The 19,572-nt window shown below is 39.1% G+C and overlaps 2 protein-coding genes across 2 annotated transcripts in view; one reads left to right on the top strand and one right to left on the bottom strand.

The window, feature by feature from the left end:
• Nucleotides 1-11,004, bottom strand: part of manbal (mannosidase beta like) — a 53,055-nt gene extending 42,051 nt beyond the window's left edge. The window contains exon 1 of the mRNA XM_048550075.2: nt 10,918-11,004. The gene's annotated coding sequence lies outside the window, so the exon portion shown is untranslated. The remainder of the gene's footprint in view (nt 1-10,917) is intronic.
• The window catches only part of LOC125461482 (glucagon family neuropeptides-like), an 88,151-nt gene extending 69,258 nt beyond the window's left edge, over nt 1-18,893 (top strand). Inside the window, exons 3-9 of the mRNA XM_048550312.2 lie at nt 11,871-12,043; nt 12,173-12,255; nt 13,028-13,147; nt 13,916-14,020; nt 15,896-16,030; nt 16,847-16,929; nt 18,403-18,893. Of these exons, the coding sequence (XP_048406269.1) occupies nt 12,176-12,255; nt 13,028-13,147; nt 13,916-14,020; nt 15,896-16,030; nt 16,847-16,929; nt 18,403-18,410 (531 nt within the window). The 5' untranslated portion in view covers nt 11,871-12,043; nt 12,173-12,175 and the 3' untranslated portion in view covers nt 18,411-18,893. The remainder of the gene's footprint in view (nt 1-11,870; nt 12,044-12,172; nt 12,256-13,027; nt 13,148-13,915; nt 14,021-15,895; nt 16,031-16,846; nt 16,930-18,402) is intronic.
• Nucleotides 18,894-19,572: the final 679 nt, after the last annotated feature.

Here is a 19,572-nt window from a genome sequence, read left to right on the forward strand (position 1 = left end):
TAATGAACTTAAAAGACCCTATACAGACAACAAATAAAACGAACGTCATCTACAAAATACCTTGCAAGAACTGTGACAAACACTACATTGGACAAACTGGCAGGAAGCTGGCCACCAGGATACATGAACATCAACTAGCCACAAAACGACATGACCCACTATCACTCGTATCCTTACATACAGATAAGGAAGGACACCACTTTTATTGGGACAACACATCCATCCTAGGACAAACCAAACAGAGACATGCACGAGAATTCCTAGAAGCATGGCATTCCAACTGGAATTCCATCAACAAACACATTGACTTGGAGCCAATCTACCATCCCCTGAGAAAAAGAACAGGAAATGACATCACCAACCCAAGGAAACCTAACCAGATAAATAGAAAGCGGGACATAACATCAGCGCTTTGTCAGAAGCTCACTGATGATGTTACCTAGAATGGTGACGAAACGTCTGAAAACTAACCTTCCAGCTCAGCGAGCAAACTCACATCCAGAACATCAACCTGAGCTACAAATCTTCTCAAAACTCGCTATTGTCTCTCCTAACAGTTGCCAATAATTGCCTGCCTCTGGTGTCAGTTTGACACATCTGTCCTTATCTAATCTATCCCTTTATAAAATAATGGCACAAAATGAGCAATTCTCTAGCCTGCAGACAGAGTCACCTGGGAAATAATACCCACAACCTCTAGTGTTTCTCCATAGTTTCTCGTAACAGTAAAAAGGATACATTCCATCTGTGATTGATGTAATATACACTTTCAAAGATGATGAATCCACAAGCATTTCACCCCTTTTCTATATTTATCCAGTCTAATGTTTCACATTACTTCCCCTTAACTACAGAGCTTGCAATGTTATGTTTTTTTGACAATAGATGCAATGTATTCATTGGAAACCATTTCCAACTCTGGCATTCCACTCACATTGTAATTTTGGTCTCTAATAGGCACCACTCCTTGTTTGCTTACATCTTGCTCTTGGCATATTAATGAAACATTTTTGAGGATTCTTCATTGAGTTTATAATTACTAATCCCTCATTTGATAAGTTTGATGTATGGTTAAAAAGAACAAAAAAGAACATTTTCTTTCCTGTGTGAGATCCACTGAAATATGGTGCCGACAACATGATGGAAGCAGATTTAATAGTAACATTCAATGACAGAATGGCATAAAACTTGAAAGAGGAAAACAAGAAAGTCATGGAATAGTGATAACAAAGTGTGGGGCTGGATGAACACAGTCGGCCAAGCAGCATCTTAGGAGCACAAAAGCTGACGTTTCGGGCCTAGATCCTTCATCAGAAAAAAAAGGGGAATAGTGGCTCGGAGCAGGTTTAACTGCATAGCTCTATTACTGACATAACACAGGAATGATTGGTTGAATATCTGCCTTGGTGCTGTATCATTCTATGAAATACTTTCTGGTCCTTCATGGTCTTAAACATTTTATTTATTTCATTTCATTCATTCTCAATTTTCTATGGTGCTGTTACGCCAAAATGATCCCTCAACTAGAATTAGCATCAAAATAAAACACTAGTTCCTGACATATAAAAGCAAAATGCTGCGGTTACCACATGGCCTGCCATTACACACCCCCTGTTGTTAGTCACTAACGGTCCCCATTAACAACTACTCACCCTCCCAGCCTGATCGTTAGCAACTCCATTTCTGAAAAAGGGTCTAGGCCTGAAACGTCAGCTTTCCTGCTCCTCTGATGCTGCTTGGCCTGCTGTGATCATCCAGCTCTACACCTTGTTACCCTTTTGTTTGTCCAACTATCTTTCTCTCTCTTTGGGCTCTATCCTATTATTTACTCCTTACCCCACACACCTCCCTATTTTCTGCATATGAACTGACATTTTCCCAGCCACCATCAGTTCTGAGGAAGGGTGACTGGACCCGAAATGTTAACTCTGTTTTCTCCTTCACAGATGCTGCCAGGCCTGCTGAGATTTTCCAGAAACTTTGTTTTTGTTCTTGATAAGGATAGACAAGTTATGCTGCAGCTTTATAGAGCTTTAGTCCAGCCAATCTTGGAATATTGCATACAATTCTGGTCACCAAACTACCAGAAGGATGTGGATCCTTTAGAGAGGGTACAGAAAAGATTTATAAGGCTGTTGCCTGGTATGGGGGATTTTAGCAATGAAGAAAGGTTGGAAAGACTGGATTTGTTTTCATTGGAACATAGGAGGTTGATAGAAGTACATAGATTGTAAAAGGCATGGATAGCGTGGAATTTATGTGGCTTTTTCCTGGGGTGGAGGGGTCAAGTACGAGGGGGCACAGGTTCAAGCTGGGAGGTGGTGGGGGAGGGGACATTTAAAGGAGATGCGCGAGGCAAGTTTTTCACACAAAGGGTGGTGAGTGCCTGGATATGCTGCCAGAGGAGGTGGTGGAAGCAGACACAATAGCAACATTCAAGTTGCACCTGGCTGAATACATGAATAGGAAGGAAATAGAGGGATACAGATCCTGTAAGTGAAGACAGTTTTAGTATGGAAGGGCAAAATGTGTCAGCGCAGTCTTGGAGGGTAGAAGGGCCTGTTCCTGTGCTGTGTTGTTCTTTGTTCTGGTTTAGAACTCCTCCACACTACGAAAAAGACCCTTTTCATTTATCATATTTGCCCCCCTCATGATTTTATAAACCCCTATATGGTCTCTCAACTTGCTTGAAGTTTTTGCCATTCATGTTTTATCCTCAACATTGGGCTGAAAGTTTTAATCAAGTTTTATTTTCAAAGTCCAAAGTTTGGGTTTTCTGAGAAGCCAATTTTTCCCACTTATACATATAAGAAGGGCTGAGAGTAGTCATATGGAGCATTAAGGTCTGTGTTTTTGGGCAAAAGGACAACTCTTCTGACATTAAGGCAATCAAGTAGTTTGTGTCGTTAGAACTTACCACAGCAATTACAGTGATCTTTTGATGTTACCCACAACTATAAAAACTTATTGCGTTTTCCATATTACTGTAACAAACGTCTTGTTCTTTACATAGGTGAAATACTGAAATATTTGCCCGGTCTAATCCTTACCTTGATTACTTAACAAATACAAAAAAGGAAACCAATTTTCTTTCCTGTGTAAATCTAATTTAACATCCTGTGTTCATTATAGTCAGGAACAGCCGGTACTTCGGAAGCTAAAAGAGAATGGAAGTTAAATTATCAGATGTAACCGAAAGATGAGCAAGAACAGGTGACACTGTGTCAAGTTCAGAAGCTACGTATATTGAAATTGCATTCTGCTACGAGGACATTGTCGACTTGAAACTTTCTAGCTAATATTTGCACTAGATTATGCGGACCCTTTTGTACACTAATCCACCAAAGAGCAGAAAGGGGATGCTTAATGAATGATCTGAAGTTCCAAATATAATGTACGAAATCTACAATCATAGTGATTCTAGCAGGTGTCTTCCTTTGCAAGTCTATCACCATTGTAGAAATGTATCCACACTTGATTAACTGCATTATAAATTCAGATTCAAGACTCGAACCATCTCACAAGAAGTATGCCAAGACTCTTCCCACAGGATAGTTTCAGCCTGTCAGACCTTCAGACTGTCAAACCATTGTACTGTGTCCACCGACTGAGGAGTGAATCCACTGGCCCTTAAAAGTTATTGAAGGTTAACTTCAGAGTTCTCCATTGTAACGTCAAAGAATATGGCAACACTCAGCAAGAGATCAAATCACCTTATTTAGATCATGAATGGGTTGCAGCTTAGCCCAGATCCCATGAGGTTAGAATTTTAATGTACCTGGGCAATTCAATCATTCTGTTTGAGACATATGTTTAAAAAAAAACACATTTGTGGGGATGCTGTTAAATTGGGGCACGGAGTATTGCCAACATGTATCAAATCAATGTGAAGAATTCATTACTGCAGCAGAGTCCTGTTAGCCCAGATCAGACTAGTATAAAAAAATTATTTTTTTTCTCTGAAGTATTCAATTGGCCAGGCTTCATCGTAAAGACTAGGTTCACTCTGACTTGGCACTATGCTGTAGTTATGTTGCAGCTCTGTATACAGATGCTGATATGTACAATGTCCAAGCTTTGTCCTTAAAACCTGCATTTATATCGCACTTTTCATGATGACCAGATGCCTCACAGGGCTTTACAGCCAATGTAGTACATTTAATATAAAATCAGAAAGTGCTGGAATAGACTGGTAACCTCAATTCTGTTTCTCCATCCACAGACGCTACCAGACCTGCTGAATTTCTGTCTTCATTTCAGATTTATAGAATCCGCAACATTTTGATTTCATTTCATAAGTACTTTTGAAGCTTTGTCAGTAGTCGTTGGTGTATTATAGGAAACAGCAGTCAATTTACACGCAGCCAGCTCCCACAAACAGCAATATGGTTAACTATCAATTAACCTATTTTGAGATATTAACTGAGGGATAAATAGTAGCCAAGCAACCAGGGTTAATATCACTACTTTATAGTAACTTAGAATCTTTTGCGTTCACCCAAGTAGGCAGTTTGACATCTTAAGCTCAAAGCAGCATTTCAAACAGTGCAGCTTTTCCTCAGTATTGTCAGCTTTCATTTTCACACTAAGCTTTGAAGTGGGACTTTATCTCAGAATCTTGTGGCTCAGAGATGAGAGTGCTACCAGCTGAACCCCCATAGTTGACATGAGATAAAGTGTCAGAATAAATTTTTCTGTGTTCCAATGAAGCTTCCAGCTGTCAAGCTGACTGCTTAAACATTTTTAAAATTAAAGTCACTGTCCTGAAGTTATAATATTTTGTTGTGAATGCAAAGCACTTTTGGAGGGCCTCTTAGAGATATTCTTGCACCCTTTGGCTTCAGGACATCAAATTCAATATATTTATTTCCAACACAAAAATCAGTCAGAAAGAGATAGAAGGACAAACATGAAAGCAAAATCTTTGTGAACACAATTAGGCTCAACTACTCTAGTGTTTACTGAGATAGAATTGGTGTGAAAAAGCATTGAGGGAGAAAGAAACAAGCCAACAAGAAAGAGGCAGATCTGGAATTTGGTTTAAGCAACTGGAAAGGAGCATCAGTTGGACAGCATTTTCTGGATGTAATCAAAATGCAGTTACAGTTAGAATAGTTCGCAAAGGCAGACTAAGAAAAAAGTTCTTAAGGGGAAAAAAGAACTACATGAATGTGTTTTTAAAAATTTATTCATGGGACGTGGGTGTTGCTGGCTGAGTCAGCATTCATTGTTCGTTCCTAATTAACCTTGAGGAGGCGGTATTGAGATAACAAGGTGGAGAGCTGGATGAACACAGCAGGCCAAGCTGCATCAGAGGAGGAAGAAAGCTGATGTTTTGGGTCTAGACCCTTCTTCAGAAAAAATCTAAGCTGGTATTGAGCTGCCTTCTTGAATCGCCATGGAGTAAGAATACGCACGGAGCTGCTAGGAAAGGAGCTCCAAAATGTTGATTTCGATTTGATTATGATTTTATTGCCATGTGTACTAAAATACAGTGAAAAGCTTTGTTTGTGAGTGGTACAGGCAGATCACAGCAAGCAACGATGTACGGATCAAAAAGACTTGGAGGCATATGGGTTACATTACAGGTTACATTATTTGAGGCTAGAGTCCATTTAACAGTCAGCCAGGAAGAAGCTGTTCCTGAACCTTTTTATGCATGTGTTCAGGCTTCTGTATCTTCTGTCTGATGGAAGAAGTTGTAAGAGTTCATTACCAGGGTGTGATGGGTCTTCAATGATGTTGGCAGCCTTTCTGTAGCAGTGGGCTGTGTAAATGGAGTCCATGGATGGAAGATTGGCCTCTGAGATGGTCTGGGCTGTGCACACCACTTTCTGTAGTTGCTTATGGTTCTGGGCAGAGCATTTGCCATTCCAGGCTGTTATGTACCCGGAGAGTATGCTTTCAATATGTGCATCTGTAGAAGTTAGTGAAGGACTTTATGGAACATGCCAAATTTCCTGAGCTGCCTGAGGAAGAAGAGGCGTTGTTGGGCCAGCTTGACCATTGCATTTATGTGGAAAGTCCAGGCCAGGTTTTTGGTTATCTTCACTCCAAGGAACTTGATGCTCTCCACCCTCTCAACCTCAGTTCCATTGATGTAGATGGGGACGTGTTCTCCTCCTTTCTTTCTGAAGTTGATGATCAGTTCTTTAGTTTTGCCAACATTGAGAAACAGATTGTTTTCATTGCACCATGTCACCAAGCCCTCTGTCTCCCTTCTGTATCTTGACTTATTGTTGTTAGATAGCTGTCTGACTATGGGTGAACTAGTAGATCCAGCAACAGTGAAGAAATGGTGAAGTAGTTCCAAGTCAGGGTAGTGTCTATCTTGACGATGAATCCTTAGGCAGCTATCTACTGCTCTTCTCTTTCCAAGTGATAGGTGTAACAGGTTTGGAATGTGCTATTGAAGGAGTCTTGATTGCATAACCAGATCAGTGGGCGGCATTCAAGGAAGAGATTGTGAGAGTTCAGAGCAAGTATGTTCCCTTAACTTAACTTAAGCCTTAGAAACCTGGTAACATTCAAATGATCTTCTTTGCTTCCAGTGGCAATGTTTCCATTCTGAAGTGCAGTGTCCAATTTTGGCACAAAATTTCCACAATTAGATTTCAAAATGAATGTATACTTCTAATCATTTTATGTCACCATGAAAGTGATTGCAAGACTGCAAATGTCTATACACCGCAATCCCCAGGACTGACTCTCATCCCGCCTCCTTGCTGTCTTAGGAGGAAAACACTAACTGATGAGTAACCAGAACTCTGACTGATCTTTCTGCAGCTCCTTGACTGATTTATTGTTAATTCCCTGACTAGTTGCTCTGGAATGATCTTGGATTGAGATTGGCCACTGCTATAGGCTGACTGTGGTGAGGCCCCTGACTGTGGGCTACTTATTCTTTGGGACATAGCCATTTGGTTGAAGCACATTCATTGTGTTTGCCACAAACGCTGTTGGCATGTGCAGTAGGTGCATCTTTAATGTAGTACAGTGCCATTCAGCAATATATCCACCCTCTAGCAAATCATGACAATCTGACTTTGCATCTGTGCTAAGGTAAAACAAAAGTACTGTGAACCTGTAAGTTCTGAATCAGACAACAAAACTGTACAAGAACAAAGATAATAAAATGTGAGGCTGGATGAACACAGCAGGCCAAGCAGCATCTCAGGAGCACAAAAGCTGACATTTCGGGCCTAGACCCTTCATCAGAGAGGGGGATGGGGTGAGGGTTCTGGAATAAATAGGGAGAGAGGGGGAGGCGGACCGAAGATGGAGAGAAAAGAAGATAGGTGGAGAGGAGAGTATAGGTGGGGAGGTAGGGAGGGGATAGGTCAGTCCAGGGAAGACGGACAGGTCAAGGAGGTGCGATGAGGTGATTAGGTAGGGAATGGAGGTGCGGCTTGGGGTTGGAGGAATGGATGGGTGAGAGGAAGAACAGGTTAGGGAGGTAGAGACAGGTTGGACTGGTTTTGGGATGCAGTGGGTGGAGGGGAAGAGCTGGGCTGGTTGTGTGGTGCAGTGGGGGGAGGGGACGAACTGGGCTGGTTTTGGGATGCGGTGGGGGAAGGGGAGATTTTGAAGCTGGTGAAGTCCACATTGATACCATTGGGCTGCAGGGTTCCCAAGCGGAATGTGAGTTGCTGTTCCTGCAACCTTCGGGTGGCATCATTGTGGTCCTGCAGGAGGCCCATGATGGACATGTCATCTAAAGAATGGGAGGGGGAGTGGAAATGGTTTGCGACTGGGAGGTGCAGTTGTTTATTGCGAACCGAGCGGAGGTGTTCTGCAAAGCGGTCCCCAAGCCTCCGCTTGGTTTCCCCAGTGTAGACGAAGCCACACCGGGTACAGTGGATGCAGTATACCACATTGGCAGATGTGCAGGTGAACCTCTGCTTAATGTGGAAAGTCATCTTGGGGCCTGGGATAGGAGTGAGGGAGGTGGTGTGGGGGCAAGTGTAGCATTTCCTGCGGTTGCAGGGGAAAGTGTCGGGTGTGGTGGGGTTGGAGGGCAGTGTGGAGCGAAAAAGGGAGTCACGGAGAGAGTGGTCTCTCCGGAAAGCAGACAGGGGTGGGGATGGAAAAATGTCTTGGGTGGTGGGGTCGGATTGTGGATGGCGGAAGGGTCAAATCTCCCCTTCCCCCACCGCATCCCAAAACCAGTCCAACCTGTCTCTGCCTCCCTAACCTGTTCTTCCTCTCACCCATCCCTTCCTCCCACCCCAAGCCGCACCTCCATCTCCTACCTACTAACCTCATCTCACCTCCTTGACCTGTCCATCTTCCCTGGACTGACCTATCCCCTCCCGACCTCCCCACCTATACTCTCCTCTCCACCTATCTTCTTTTCTCTCCATCTTTGATCCGCCTCCCCCTCTCTGCCTATTTATTCCAGAACCCTCACCCCATCCCACTCTCTGATGAAGGGTCTAGGCCCGAAACGTCAGCTTTTGTGCTCCTGAGATGCTGCTGGGCCTGCTGTGTTCATCCAGCCTCACATTTTATTATCTTGGGTTTTCCAGCATCTGCAGTTCCCATTATCCCTGTACAAGAACAAAAACAAAGTTGCTGGAAAAGCCCAGCAGGTCTGGCATCATCTGTGAAGGAGAAAAACAGAGTTAACGTTTTGGGTTGGGTGACCCTTCCTCAGAACTGGTTACTCAGTACTGGACCCAAAACGTTAACTCTGTTTTTCTCCTTCACAGATGCTGCCAGACCTGCTGAGCTTTTCCAGCAACTTTGTTTTTGTTCCTGACTTACAGCATCTGCAGTTATTTCGGTTTTTAAATTGTGCAAGGAGGCAAGGCAAGGCAGATATGTTGTGAGCATCCAAGTAGGCACAAAGTGAGAGAGCACTAAGAAAGCAAACAAAGACCCCTAATATACAGCCCACTCTGATACAATGTGCCATCTGCTGGAGTGTGGCTTATGACCTGAACAAGTGAGAGGGTATCCTATCCCAGTGACCATCAAAAATATCACTGCTCTAACTTTTTGTATGCATGTTTTCTCAGTTCCTGACTCATAGATGTATGAAGGCTATTACTTTATACCACTTGTTATACCACTTTGTTTCAAACATGAGGTCAGAGGTAGAGCTGCTGTGGGTTTTGCCATCATAAGTGGCTTCATCCAGGTGTAGGGTACTGTAGACTGTATAAAAGTTACATTGGGAATATCCTTTATAATGTAGCTGACCATCAACTGAAAAGGGTTCCATTCTATCAATATGTATGTGGTAAGTGGTACTACATCTTAAAGGACAGCATCAGGGAACTTAAGAGTTGGCATGGTATCTATATGCTTGAGAACTCTGCTATCGTGGCTGATGACTTTATTATCCAACTCCTGACAGCAGCCAAGTGTAGATACAATACACTCCATGCTTCAAACAGGGCAATTATGGAGCAGATAATAGGACTCTTGAAGATGACGTTCAAAAGGTTGAATCAGTCTGCAAATCCTTGAAGTACAGTCCAGACAGATTGTACAGCATTACCCTCGCATGCTGTGCTCTGTGTAACTTGAGCAGGCAAAGAAGATATGTGATAGATGCTGGAGCTGGAGACCAGCAGCAGTTTTCTAAGGTGGATAACAAGCACACTGTGTAGAAGGACTATCATCTTCAGCACGATAGAATATTTCAGCATTAGATGCCACAAGCCATACAGGGCTTAATTGACAGCCAATTCCAATCAACATAAGCTGAGTGCAGTGATCGCTAATTGACTGTAAATCTATTATTGCTCAAAAGGGTTAGCAGGTCCATTTATTCCCAAAAATAAATGCAGCCTTTATGGTTTTCTTTTTCTATTTTTTTCTATTATTCAATAAATTTAATGTTTTCAACTGTTTGAATGCTTTCAAACATGTGAAGGTCCCATATTGAACAATGACAGGATGTTATGACACATTGCATGTTAGAGAAAGAGTAGTTTTCCCTTTCACAGGATTGTAAGATGTTGCGTTACTAAGGGCTGGTAGCTGGTGTGACTTGAATCTTATAGCTTTAGTCACAACACAGTCAATCAGACAGGTGCTAGTGTAGAAGAGCATTACATGTACAAACGTGAACATCTATTCCCACTGAAGTGTCACTCATGACTCCCCAGAAGCTGCTCTTTCTTATTACCCTTCCTAACGTGTACCGTGAAGGGAAATTTGTGACTGGCAGTGATTGACCTCATGCACAGCTGGATTTCAAATAATGTACGTGTCCCAAAAGGATTTGATAGTGGCGAGTACATCTGCTGCTGGTTAGTGCCAGATGGCGCAAGAGTGAAGCCATAGAGCCCTGGTCCATACATAATGAGGTGAGCAGCTAAGAATAGTTTGAGAAGCTCACCAGAGCTCACAAAGAGAAAACTTCCATAAGACTCCCCAGAATTGATACTTAGTCAATTTTTGATAATGTTCAGCCCATCATCTCTTTCTTCACATTGCTACAGTGGTGCTTTCTAAATAAAGTGTTTGTTAAGAACAAAGAACAAGGTAGTACAGGAGCGGGCCATTTGGGCCTCCAAGTCTGCCCCAACACATTTTGCCCTTGTATGTTAAAACTGTCTTCACTTACAGGATCCACATCCCTCTATTCCCTTCCTATTCATGTATTAGTCCAGGTGTTTATTGAATACTGCTACTGTTTCTGCTTTGACTACGTCCTCTGCCAATGTGTTCCAGGCACTCACCACCCCTAGTGTGAAAAACTTGCCTTGCACTCTTGTGAATTGAGGATTTTCAAAAGCATGCATAGTTCCAGCTCTGAGTATTGATATAACACATTCTCTGCATGAGTGCAGACTCCCATGCATCATGTGAATGTGCCATTAAAAAGGCACTTTTATCATAAAGTAAATATTAATTTTTAAACACTATTTATTTTCAATCAAAATGTTTGTAGATTGACAGTACCTTCCCTTCCACGTGGACTCCATGAGTGTACAGCGTGTAGGTAATGTCACCACTACACGTGTAACTGGCGTGGACAATCATTATCCCATTAGGTGTGCAGAACATCTTCTCTATCTTCAGCCTTAATGATAATAAAGTAAATTTCGAATTACAGAGCAATATTAGAAACTTTGCGCAATCTTTCGATTTTGGGATGACGTTCTCTTGCTCTCTGGTGATTTTCTCAATAAAGTACTCTGTGCTTATCTAAAGTCAAAGAAATGTTTAAATTCTCATGTGCTCGCACCTGCATTTCCCTTTATCCCTGATGCACAAATTAATGTTGCGCAGATGATATTAATTTTACCTCGCCTTTTTAGTTTCGGAGCTTTATGACCATAATACATTTACAGAAAGTTGTTTTTTTTACTTACTAAGGCGTTTTTCTTCATTTTTCTATTATGGAAATTATTTCAAATTTTAAAATGTACAAGTTTGGAACGTAGATTTTTCTTTCGTGTTTTTCGTGGACCGTTTAGTTATTTCCAATTTTTAAAATTTTTATTTTTAGTTTGGCTTTATTTCAATGATTAAGCATTCATGGCTTTTCTTTGTAGTTGTATTTCTTTCTGTGCCCATCTGCTGCTTTTAACTGGGAGCGCAGTAGATTTTCTGTACGAAGATATAGCTTTCTAAGTCTACTCGCTCCGCCCATCACGAAGCCCCTCAGCCCGCCGCCAACTTTTTACAAACTTACTTAAGAGATGTAATCAATAATGTCTTATCATCAAGTGATGCCACGAAAGCAAAATAATTAGCTCCAAGGATTGCTTGTCTCTGTTTAAAGAGAAAACCTGTAAACAACAGGTGTGCGTCAATGTCCTCAACACTATTATGGACCTGGACAATTTTCATAACTCTTCAATTAAATATTCTTGTAAATCCGAAATTTAAAATGCTATTTGCATTTGTAGCCTGGGATCGATGACGCCTGCTGTGGGGGAGATTATCAGACCTGATGTAAGCAGTGGGGCACAGCCGCTATAGCACGGCTCAGCAGTATAAATAGGCAGTGAAGGGAACGGAATTTAAAGCATCGCACTCCACAGCAGCGACAACATCGACTCAACTGGCGAAACCCGACAGAGTAAGTTCTATTGAGCCACTACATTCAATGTTCTAGTTAAAAATCAAACTTTCTACGCAAAGGTTTTCACAACCGTATGCAATTTTAAATTATTGCCTGACAATGTGTTATGTTTCTTCGGTGCAACAGACCATGCTGGGCAAGGCTCCCCTCCTGGTATTCTACTGCCTGACTGTACACACTATGTGCTCACCGGTATATCCAGCACGAAGGTGAGTTTGCCGATAGCTTTGTACCTACGTACCTGTCTAGTGATTGTCACAGCTACAGCATTCTACACAATTGTTCGCAAACAACAATAGGCCCCTGTTTCTTTTAGGACAATGTAAACATTTTACGGAAAGTACCCTCAATATAAACCTAACAATGTTTGATTGGAGCTGAATTTCCATAATATTTTGAATTGGAAATATCAGCTTCTCACTAAAGTTATGTCAATTACAAAAAAAAAGAGGGTCTACTTTTTTTAGTAACTACATAAGTTTTGTCTTCAAAAAGTACAAAGTTATTTTATGCTGCAGCCTTCTTATGTTTACTGGTTTTGATGTGACATTTTCACAATCTGAAACAATGGAAGGTAAGTGAATGTTGTCAAACAATTATGTTTTCAAGTGTAATAAAAACTCTACTGGTCACAGTCAAACAACAGTAAACTGCAAGACTTTGGTATAATATTCATGAATGGTGAAATGAAAAAAAAGTGATAATCTGACAATGAAAAATCAATGCAACATTTGTTCAGTGGACAAGACTTTTCAAATCTTGTATTTTAAATTGATGGGAAAACAGATTTTCAATCCTGGCTATTTTAAGACTTGATTAATTATTTATAGATTAATATGTAAATATTACATGATTGCTTTGCATATTTTGTATGCTGGGTTATGAATTAATACGTTCAAGTCTATACCCTTCTTCATGTAATTTATCAATATTATGTTTAGTTGAAAAATAAAAGGAAATCTGCTTTGGCTCTGGCTGTAGATTTGAAAATAGTCCTATTCTGGGGAGAATGCTCAGTACCCCAGCAGAGGAGAGTGACATCGCCCAAGCCAGAAGGCTGTGTGAGGATGATGAGTCTGCCCTGGATACCACTGGAAAACGGCAAGTCCTTACACTGTCAGCTGAAAAGTTGCATTTAAATTATCAATACATATTTGTGTATTTAATATCCATTCCAGCCAGCTTTCCCATTCAACACTGTGCTTAATCAAACCATAAACTCATTTGCAAATGTGTTCACCTTTCATTATATAGAGGAAGAATCCCTTCTCCCAATATAATATATTTTGCTTTGTACAATATACCCAGTTATTTACTTTAGACAATGAACTAACCAAACCATGGACACAATGACATCTCCTAATTTCAACAGTCCAATTCATGGAATGACATCAATGTTTATGTATCTGTGTATGGTGACAATATAAAGCATTCGGATGTCAAGGACAATTATAAAACTTGCTGGGTGAAAGGCAAACACCTATACATCACTTGTCTTTTCAAAATTTCCTGCTTGTGAACATTGGCTTTGCAACTAAAATTAAAACTGAAACTTTAACAGTGAACTTTTCATTAACTCAGCTTTCCTTCCATCATACTTTGTGTTAATTGTGTCAAAATAAACACAATCAATATGTATGCATGTTGCTATATAATCAATCCTTAGATATAATGCTGGTGTGTTCAGCTCCAGTTTGGTTTTGACAGATGGTGACTAAATTATTTATTATGAAAATTATATGAAATATTACATAGGGTGTGTCTGTTGTTTGATGGAGTTTACTTTCAAAAGAAAAACCATAGGACCACTTTATCATAAGTTTGTTCCTTATAAGTTGGTTTAAGAATTCTTGCTGTTTGTACATTCAGAACTGAACGCCATGCGGATGCAGTATTCACCAACAGCTACAGGAAGGTCTTGGGTCAGATGTCTGCAAGGAAGCTCCTTCAGACAATTATGGGCAAAAGAGTTGGGTGAGTTAACTAGTCAGAGATATATTTTGATTTATTTTTTGTGTATCACTTTAAATGCTTCTGTCTTACTTTTGAATGATATGGTATTAATTGCTTAAAACTATTGTACATGAATGACTGAGCAGGCTAGTGATTGACCTACTCCTGCACCCAGTTCTAGATTCTAGTGAATATTTGATGAAAAAGATCCTTGAAAATGAATTACCACATTTTGTTTTGACATCGAGTATATATTTTTGCACACACTTAAGTATTAACTTAAAACCAAAAAAAAAACCAAATTCATGGGCCCAAGTTATGTGGAACACTCAGATATCAGAAGGAAATTATCGAAGAACATAAAAAGAAACAGCATTATATACCATAGATAAAGAAGTAAAATCAGACAGGATAAATTCGAGGTAGGACTACTTAGGAGTATGCAAGATTATTTCATGGCAATAACTGTGAAACGGCAGAGATATTGATTTTATTTCAGTTTTTACCAAGAAGGATAAAGCAAGAGACATGTCATTCCTATATGATCAAAACAGAGCATTATGACATTCTAGATAGAAAGAAAAGAGATAATTGACACCATAGATAATAGGACATTTACTTCAGAGGGATTATGGCCATGCATTCTCAAATACAAGGGAAGAGATACTTATATTCAGAAAGGGAAGTGGAATAAATCCACAGAAATAAACTCGTTATCTGAAAACAAGTGCTAGGAAAGATATCAGAATTCTTTATCATTTGTGTTTTGATAACATTTAGTAAACAGAAAATTTTATGAAGACATTTTAAAAAGCAAGGCATCATATTACTTTAAGGAATTCTTTGATGAAGTAACACAAGTAGAAGATCAGGATAATATGGCAGATATGATATGCTTGGACTTCAAAAGGCCTCCCTCAAATTGACACTTGACTGAATTCAGAGCTCAATCACCATAATGGACTACAAGTAATAGAAAGCTACGAGTAAAGGGGTTAAAAGCATAAGGAGAAGTGATCTTCCAAAAGTATAATTACTGTAACCATCGTTCACTATTTACATAAACAATTTGACTATGAAATCAGGAATACAAAATCAAAATTAGCAGATGGAGCCAAATGAAGGAGAGGCTGTATTTATAGTTCAGTTTGAAAAAGACAAAATACAAGAAAACATTAATAAATTTGTAGAAAATGGAAAGTTACAATGATAGAATCATAGCATATGATGGGGCAACATATATGGAGGCTAACCTACCCATCACAGTTCTGTCAGCTGTCTGCAAGAGCACTCTCACTAGTGCTAATCCTCTTTAATTTTCTTTTCTCTGTATATGCTTGTCTGAGTTCCTTTCACAATATAGATAATTGTAAGGAGGGGGACGTGCAACTTGGTAGGAGGAATAAAAAAAACATGGGCTTTGGAAAATAGCAAACTATATTTGTGGCATTTCTTCAGACTTCACTGTTCCCTCATAATATAGCATACTCATTTCAGAAAAAAAGGCAAAAAATCTTTCCTGCCCGAATAATACTTGATCTCAGTCTTTGTTTATGTAATCCATCGTATTCTTAGAACAGTGAGTTTATTTGAATATATGTAGCTAGTTGTTTTTTAAATGTAGAGTAGCTGTTGTGTTGATGCATTAATTGTAAAATGCATGCATTACGCAGCTTAGTATATTAAGAATATTCAAATTGTATAAAAGGATGTATAGTTTAGTTCCCTCGCACCCTGTGGGTTCAAGAAAGGGAAAATGAAATTTGTAGACAATAACCTGTATGTCCTTCCCTGATAAGAGACTGAGAACTGGTAGTGTATGTGATGAAAGTTAAGTAGCATATCTTCAAAATACCATCTTCAAACCTTTATAAGATTTCGTCTTTTTTAAAATAGCGATAGCAGCCTTGAGGATGAGCCTGAGCTCTTTTCCAAGAGAAACTCTGATGACATCTTTACAGACACCTATGCTCGTTACCAGCGGCAGATGGCACTTAGAAAATATTTGGCTGAAATTCTGGGCAATCAAAGGTAAAATTAATAGGTCAAGTTCATTGTCTTTGATAAGTATCTTGTTTCAATACTAATACAATGTGTGCAGACTAATATTGAAGATTACAGATTTTAATACATAAATAATGGGAGTCTCATATTTTAAAAAAAAGAAGATGCAAATAAAAATCACACAGCTCTGATGTGGTCAAACAGTAAAGTTACCATGCATTATAAAACTGTGCTGTCTAGAACAGAGTGTTTGAGGTTCAGTTCTGGGTGCTCCCTGCAATGGCAACTGGGATGATACAATTGCTTCAGTATATTGAAATAAGGGGAAATCAGTCACAAATCTTAATGCAGTGTGAAATTCACTAACCCCTTTCTGGATAAGTAAACAGTGTGCAGTCATAATCTGGCGATAGAATTAGAATTTGTTGGACATCCCCATTGATAAAATAGCTTACAAACCATCAATACCTGGGTTTGATGTATAGACATTAGCTTTGGGTAATAAGTAGGTTGCACTCTTGCCTCTGTGTCAGGAGTTAAGGGTTTAATCTCCACTCTGGAGAGTTGAGTACAAAATCAAGACTCACACTCTGGTGCAGTACCAGAAAAGTGTTTACTACTGGAGGTATCATCTTTCAGATGAGCTGCTAAAGGTCTACTATGAGCTGGTTCCTGTACATTTCCACACTGTACTCTGAAACCATTACCAAGTCACAAAAGGCTGAAAATTTGTGTTCTTACATGCTTATTAATAATATGGGCAAAATGAGGAACAAAATACCAGTCGGATTAGGGTATTTAAAAATTGGTTGGGTGTTAAAAGTTATTTGTTATCTACTGCAGACTTGAAAATATAAACATCAGGCAGCTGCCTGAGGACTTTTCTGCAGCTCTGGAAACATATTACGGAAGCAAATCCTCTTACAGTGAGTCTTTTTGTGATTAAGCTATTCTTGTTTTTTCCCTTTGATTTCTTCACCAGCCTTCTTGAAAATAACAATAGAGTATGGTTCCAATGCTACAGTCTCACTCATTGCTTTTTGTGTCCTTAAACCACAACTTGCAAAAATTTATTTGAATGAAGACTTTCATCTTAAATTACTTAGAAGCTATAAACAAAAGCATCCAGCAGAGTGCACTGATTAGTAGCGAGAAAGAAGGACCCAGGTTTTGTTTTCCGCCATTGAGTTTTGAAGCCAACATTGTCAAATGAAACACCCATTGATGTCAGAACACAATTAATTAACTTTGCAGTGAGCCTGAACATTTTCTGGTGTGTATGGCTTACATTGCATGGGTACATATCCACTGAGTCAACAATTGTTAAATTTTAGACAACTGTGAACAGTAGGATGATGGCAATTTTGCACAGGTTAAAAGATAAAATTGGCACAGTCTTACCACACTATAGAGCTGCTCTCTCACTAGAGAGACATTACTGGCAGTGGTTTACCTGAGGGGCACCACGTCTCAGGCATGGAGAGAGGTTGAAAAGGAGAGTCCTTCATAGTAACCTCAGCCAATGTGGGAATTGAACCCACGCTGTTGGCATCACTCTGCATTGCTAACCAGACATCCAAACTGACACCACGTGCACAATATTGTTGATTTATAATGTTCACATTATCACTCCAACCCATTACCTCATGTCCACTAAGCACAAATTCAAATCCCTGTAACTCATTTCTCAAATGACTGGCACTTGTAGCAAATCATCATCACAGTGTGAGGAAAAAACTACAACTGGTAGGACTTGAGCCTAGGGGTCCTGGCTCAAAGGTGGGGACACTACCATTGCACCACAAGAACACTTCCTTACAGTTATGTTGGCTGTATGATGGATTTGGATAGGTTGTCCTCTGTAGCCGACTAATTGATTCAATACCATAACTAAACAGCTGGATCGTAGTCCAAGCCATTTGAGGATTCATCAACTCGTTTGGTTCATTATTATAGGTTGGAGAGACAAATCTGCCATAGAGATGAGCATTTATACCACTTGATTTTAGAGTGTGTTCTTAGTTGAACAAGCAATATAAATCTTCCCACTGAAATGGATTGGTGAATTGTGCAGTTTCAGTTCTCCAATCTTCAGCACTGCTACTGTCAGGCTTCTGAGTCTTTGGTCTTTGCTTTTTGAAAACTTGGACCTGAAAACTCTGGATTTTAGGCAATGGGGTATGTCCCTATAGTTGGACAGTGCATACTCATGTTAAAGAAATGGGATTCAATCTTTGTCGATTTCTTAGTAGTTCAGTTGAGAAATGATTCAGATTCATAATATTTTTCTGTATGTCAGATGCAAGCTAACCAAAACAAAAATGTTCAACTTAAATTTTATACAAATATACTGCTAATGGAATTAAAAATAAAAGTAAATACTCATTTTTTATTCACAGATAATTAATTGAAGCAGTGTCAATTCTCCACCCTAATGGATCATACAGTTTCTTTCAAAGAGAAATTCTTCATTAAAATAGTTTTGATGTACAGTATTATGCACTAAATTTATTAATACAATTCACTGTAAACATTATTTCTATGGAAATTTGCATTGTGATATTATATTAAAGTTACATCTGCACAACTGGTGAAATTGTCTATTTCTCTTCATTTCATTCTTGTTTGTAGTTAATTTCTGTCAGCAGTACTCATGGAGAGCTGTATAGTAAACCCAATTGTTATGCTGATCTTTATGTCTGTTATTGGAGCTTTCTTTCATTTTCTGTGCAAGGCTAAATCTTGATAATGAAAATTCTAAGTTGAAATCATGTTTTCTCAAACATTAGGACAAAACACGCTCCCTAATATAATCATTTTTAATAATAGATTTAAGTACCATTTACTGACTTAGAATGCTATAAGGCTAAATATAATAAATGATGCTCTATTGGTCACCTTTGAAAAAATACTCTATTATGATTTATAATAGTTATACATTCTTGACCAACTGCATGTACTTAACATGATGTCTGAGTTCAATATCTTAATACTGGAATGTTGTAAATTGTAAAGCACAAATTACCACCAAAAGTTAACAGGTTTCCTTATACTGCTAATTGGCTGTATTAATGTTCAGGAGTTAACTGGTTTCAGATTATAGTGCTGATGTATACAAGCTTAAATAAAACTCTTGCAAATACCATTTAAAGCAAATCCTTAAATTGTAATTGTTTTTAATTGCCAAGATTTTGTTTGTAATTAATCATAACGTTCCCAAAAGAAAATAGTGTAATTATATGATGAAGTGTGTATCTGAAATATTTTATCATTGATTTAGCACATGGTTTAGCTTGTTACTGCAGGGCATACATTTATTAAACTTACTTGATACACTTACAATTTCTGAATATGTTCTCCAAACATTGCTTGTCAAACAGTTAAAAGTCATTTTGTAGAAAGAATGATATCAGAATTATTTTAAGCAAAGTTTGAGGTGAATTATCACATTTTCTAATATGATTCCTCTAATCTGTAGACGTGTTTATTTTTGGAAGGATAAACAAGCACAGATGTAATTATACAAAAGTTTGTCTCAGATGGTGGTGCTTTTACATCTGAATCAGAGC

This window comes from Stegostoma tigrinum, chromosome 19 (assembly GCF_030684315.1).
Source record: "Stegostoma tigrinum isolate sSteTig4 chromosome 19, sSteTig4.hap1, whole genome shotgun sequence".
Classification (NCBI taxonomy): Eukaryota; Metazoa; Chordata; class Chondrichthyes; order Orectolobiformes; family Stegostomatidae; genus Stegostoma; species Stegostoma tigrinum.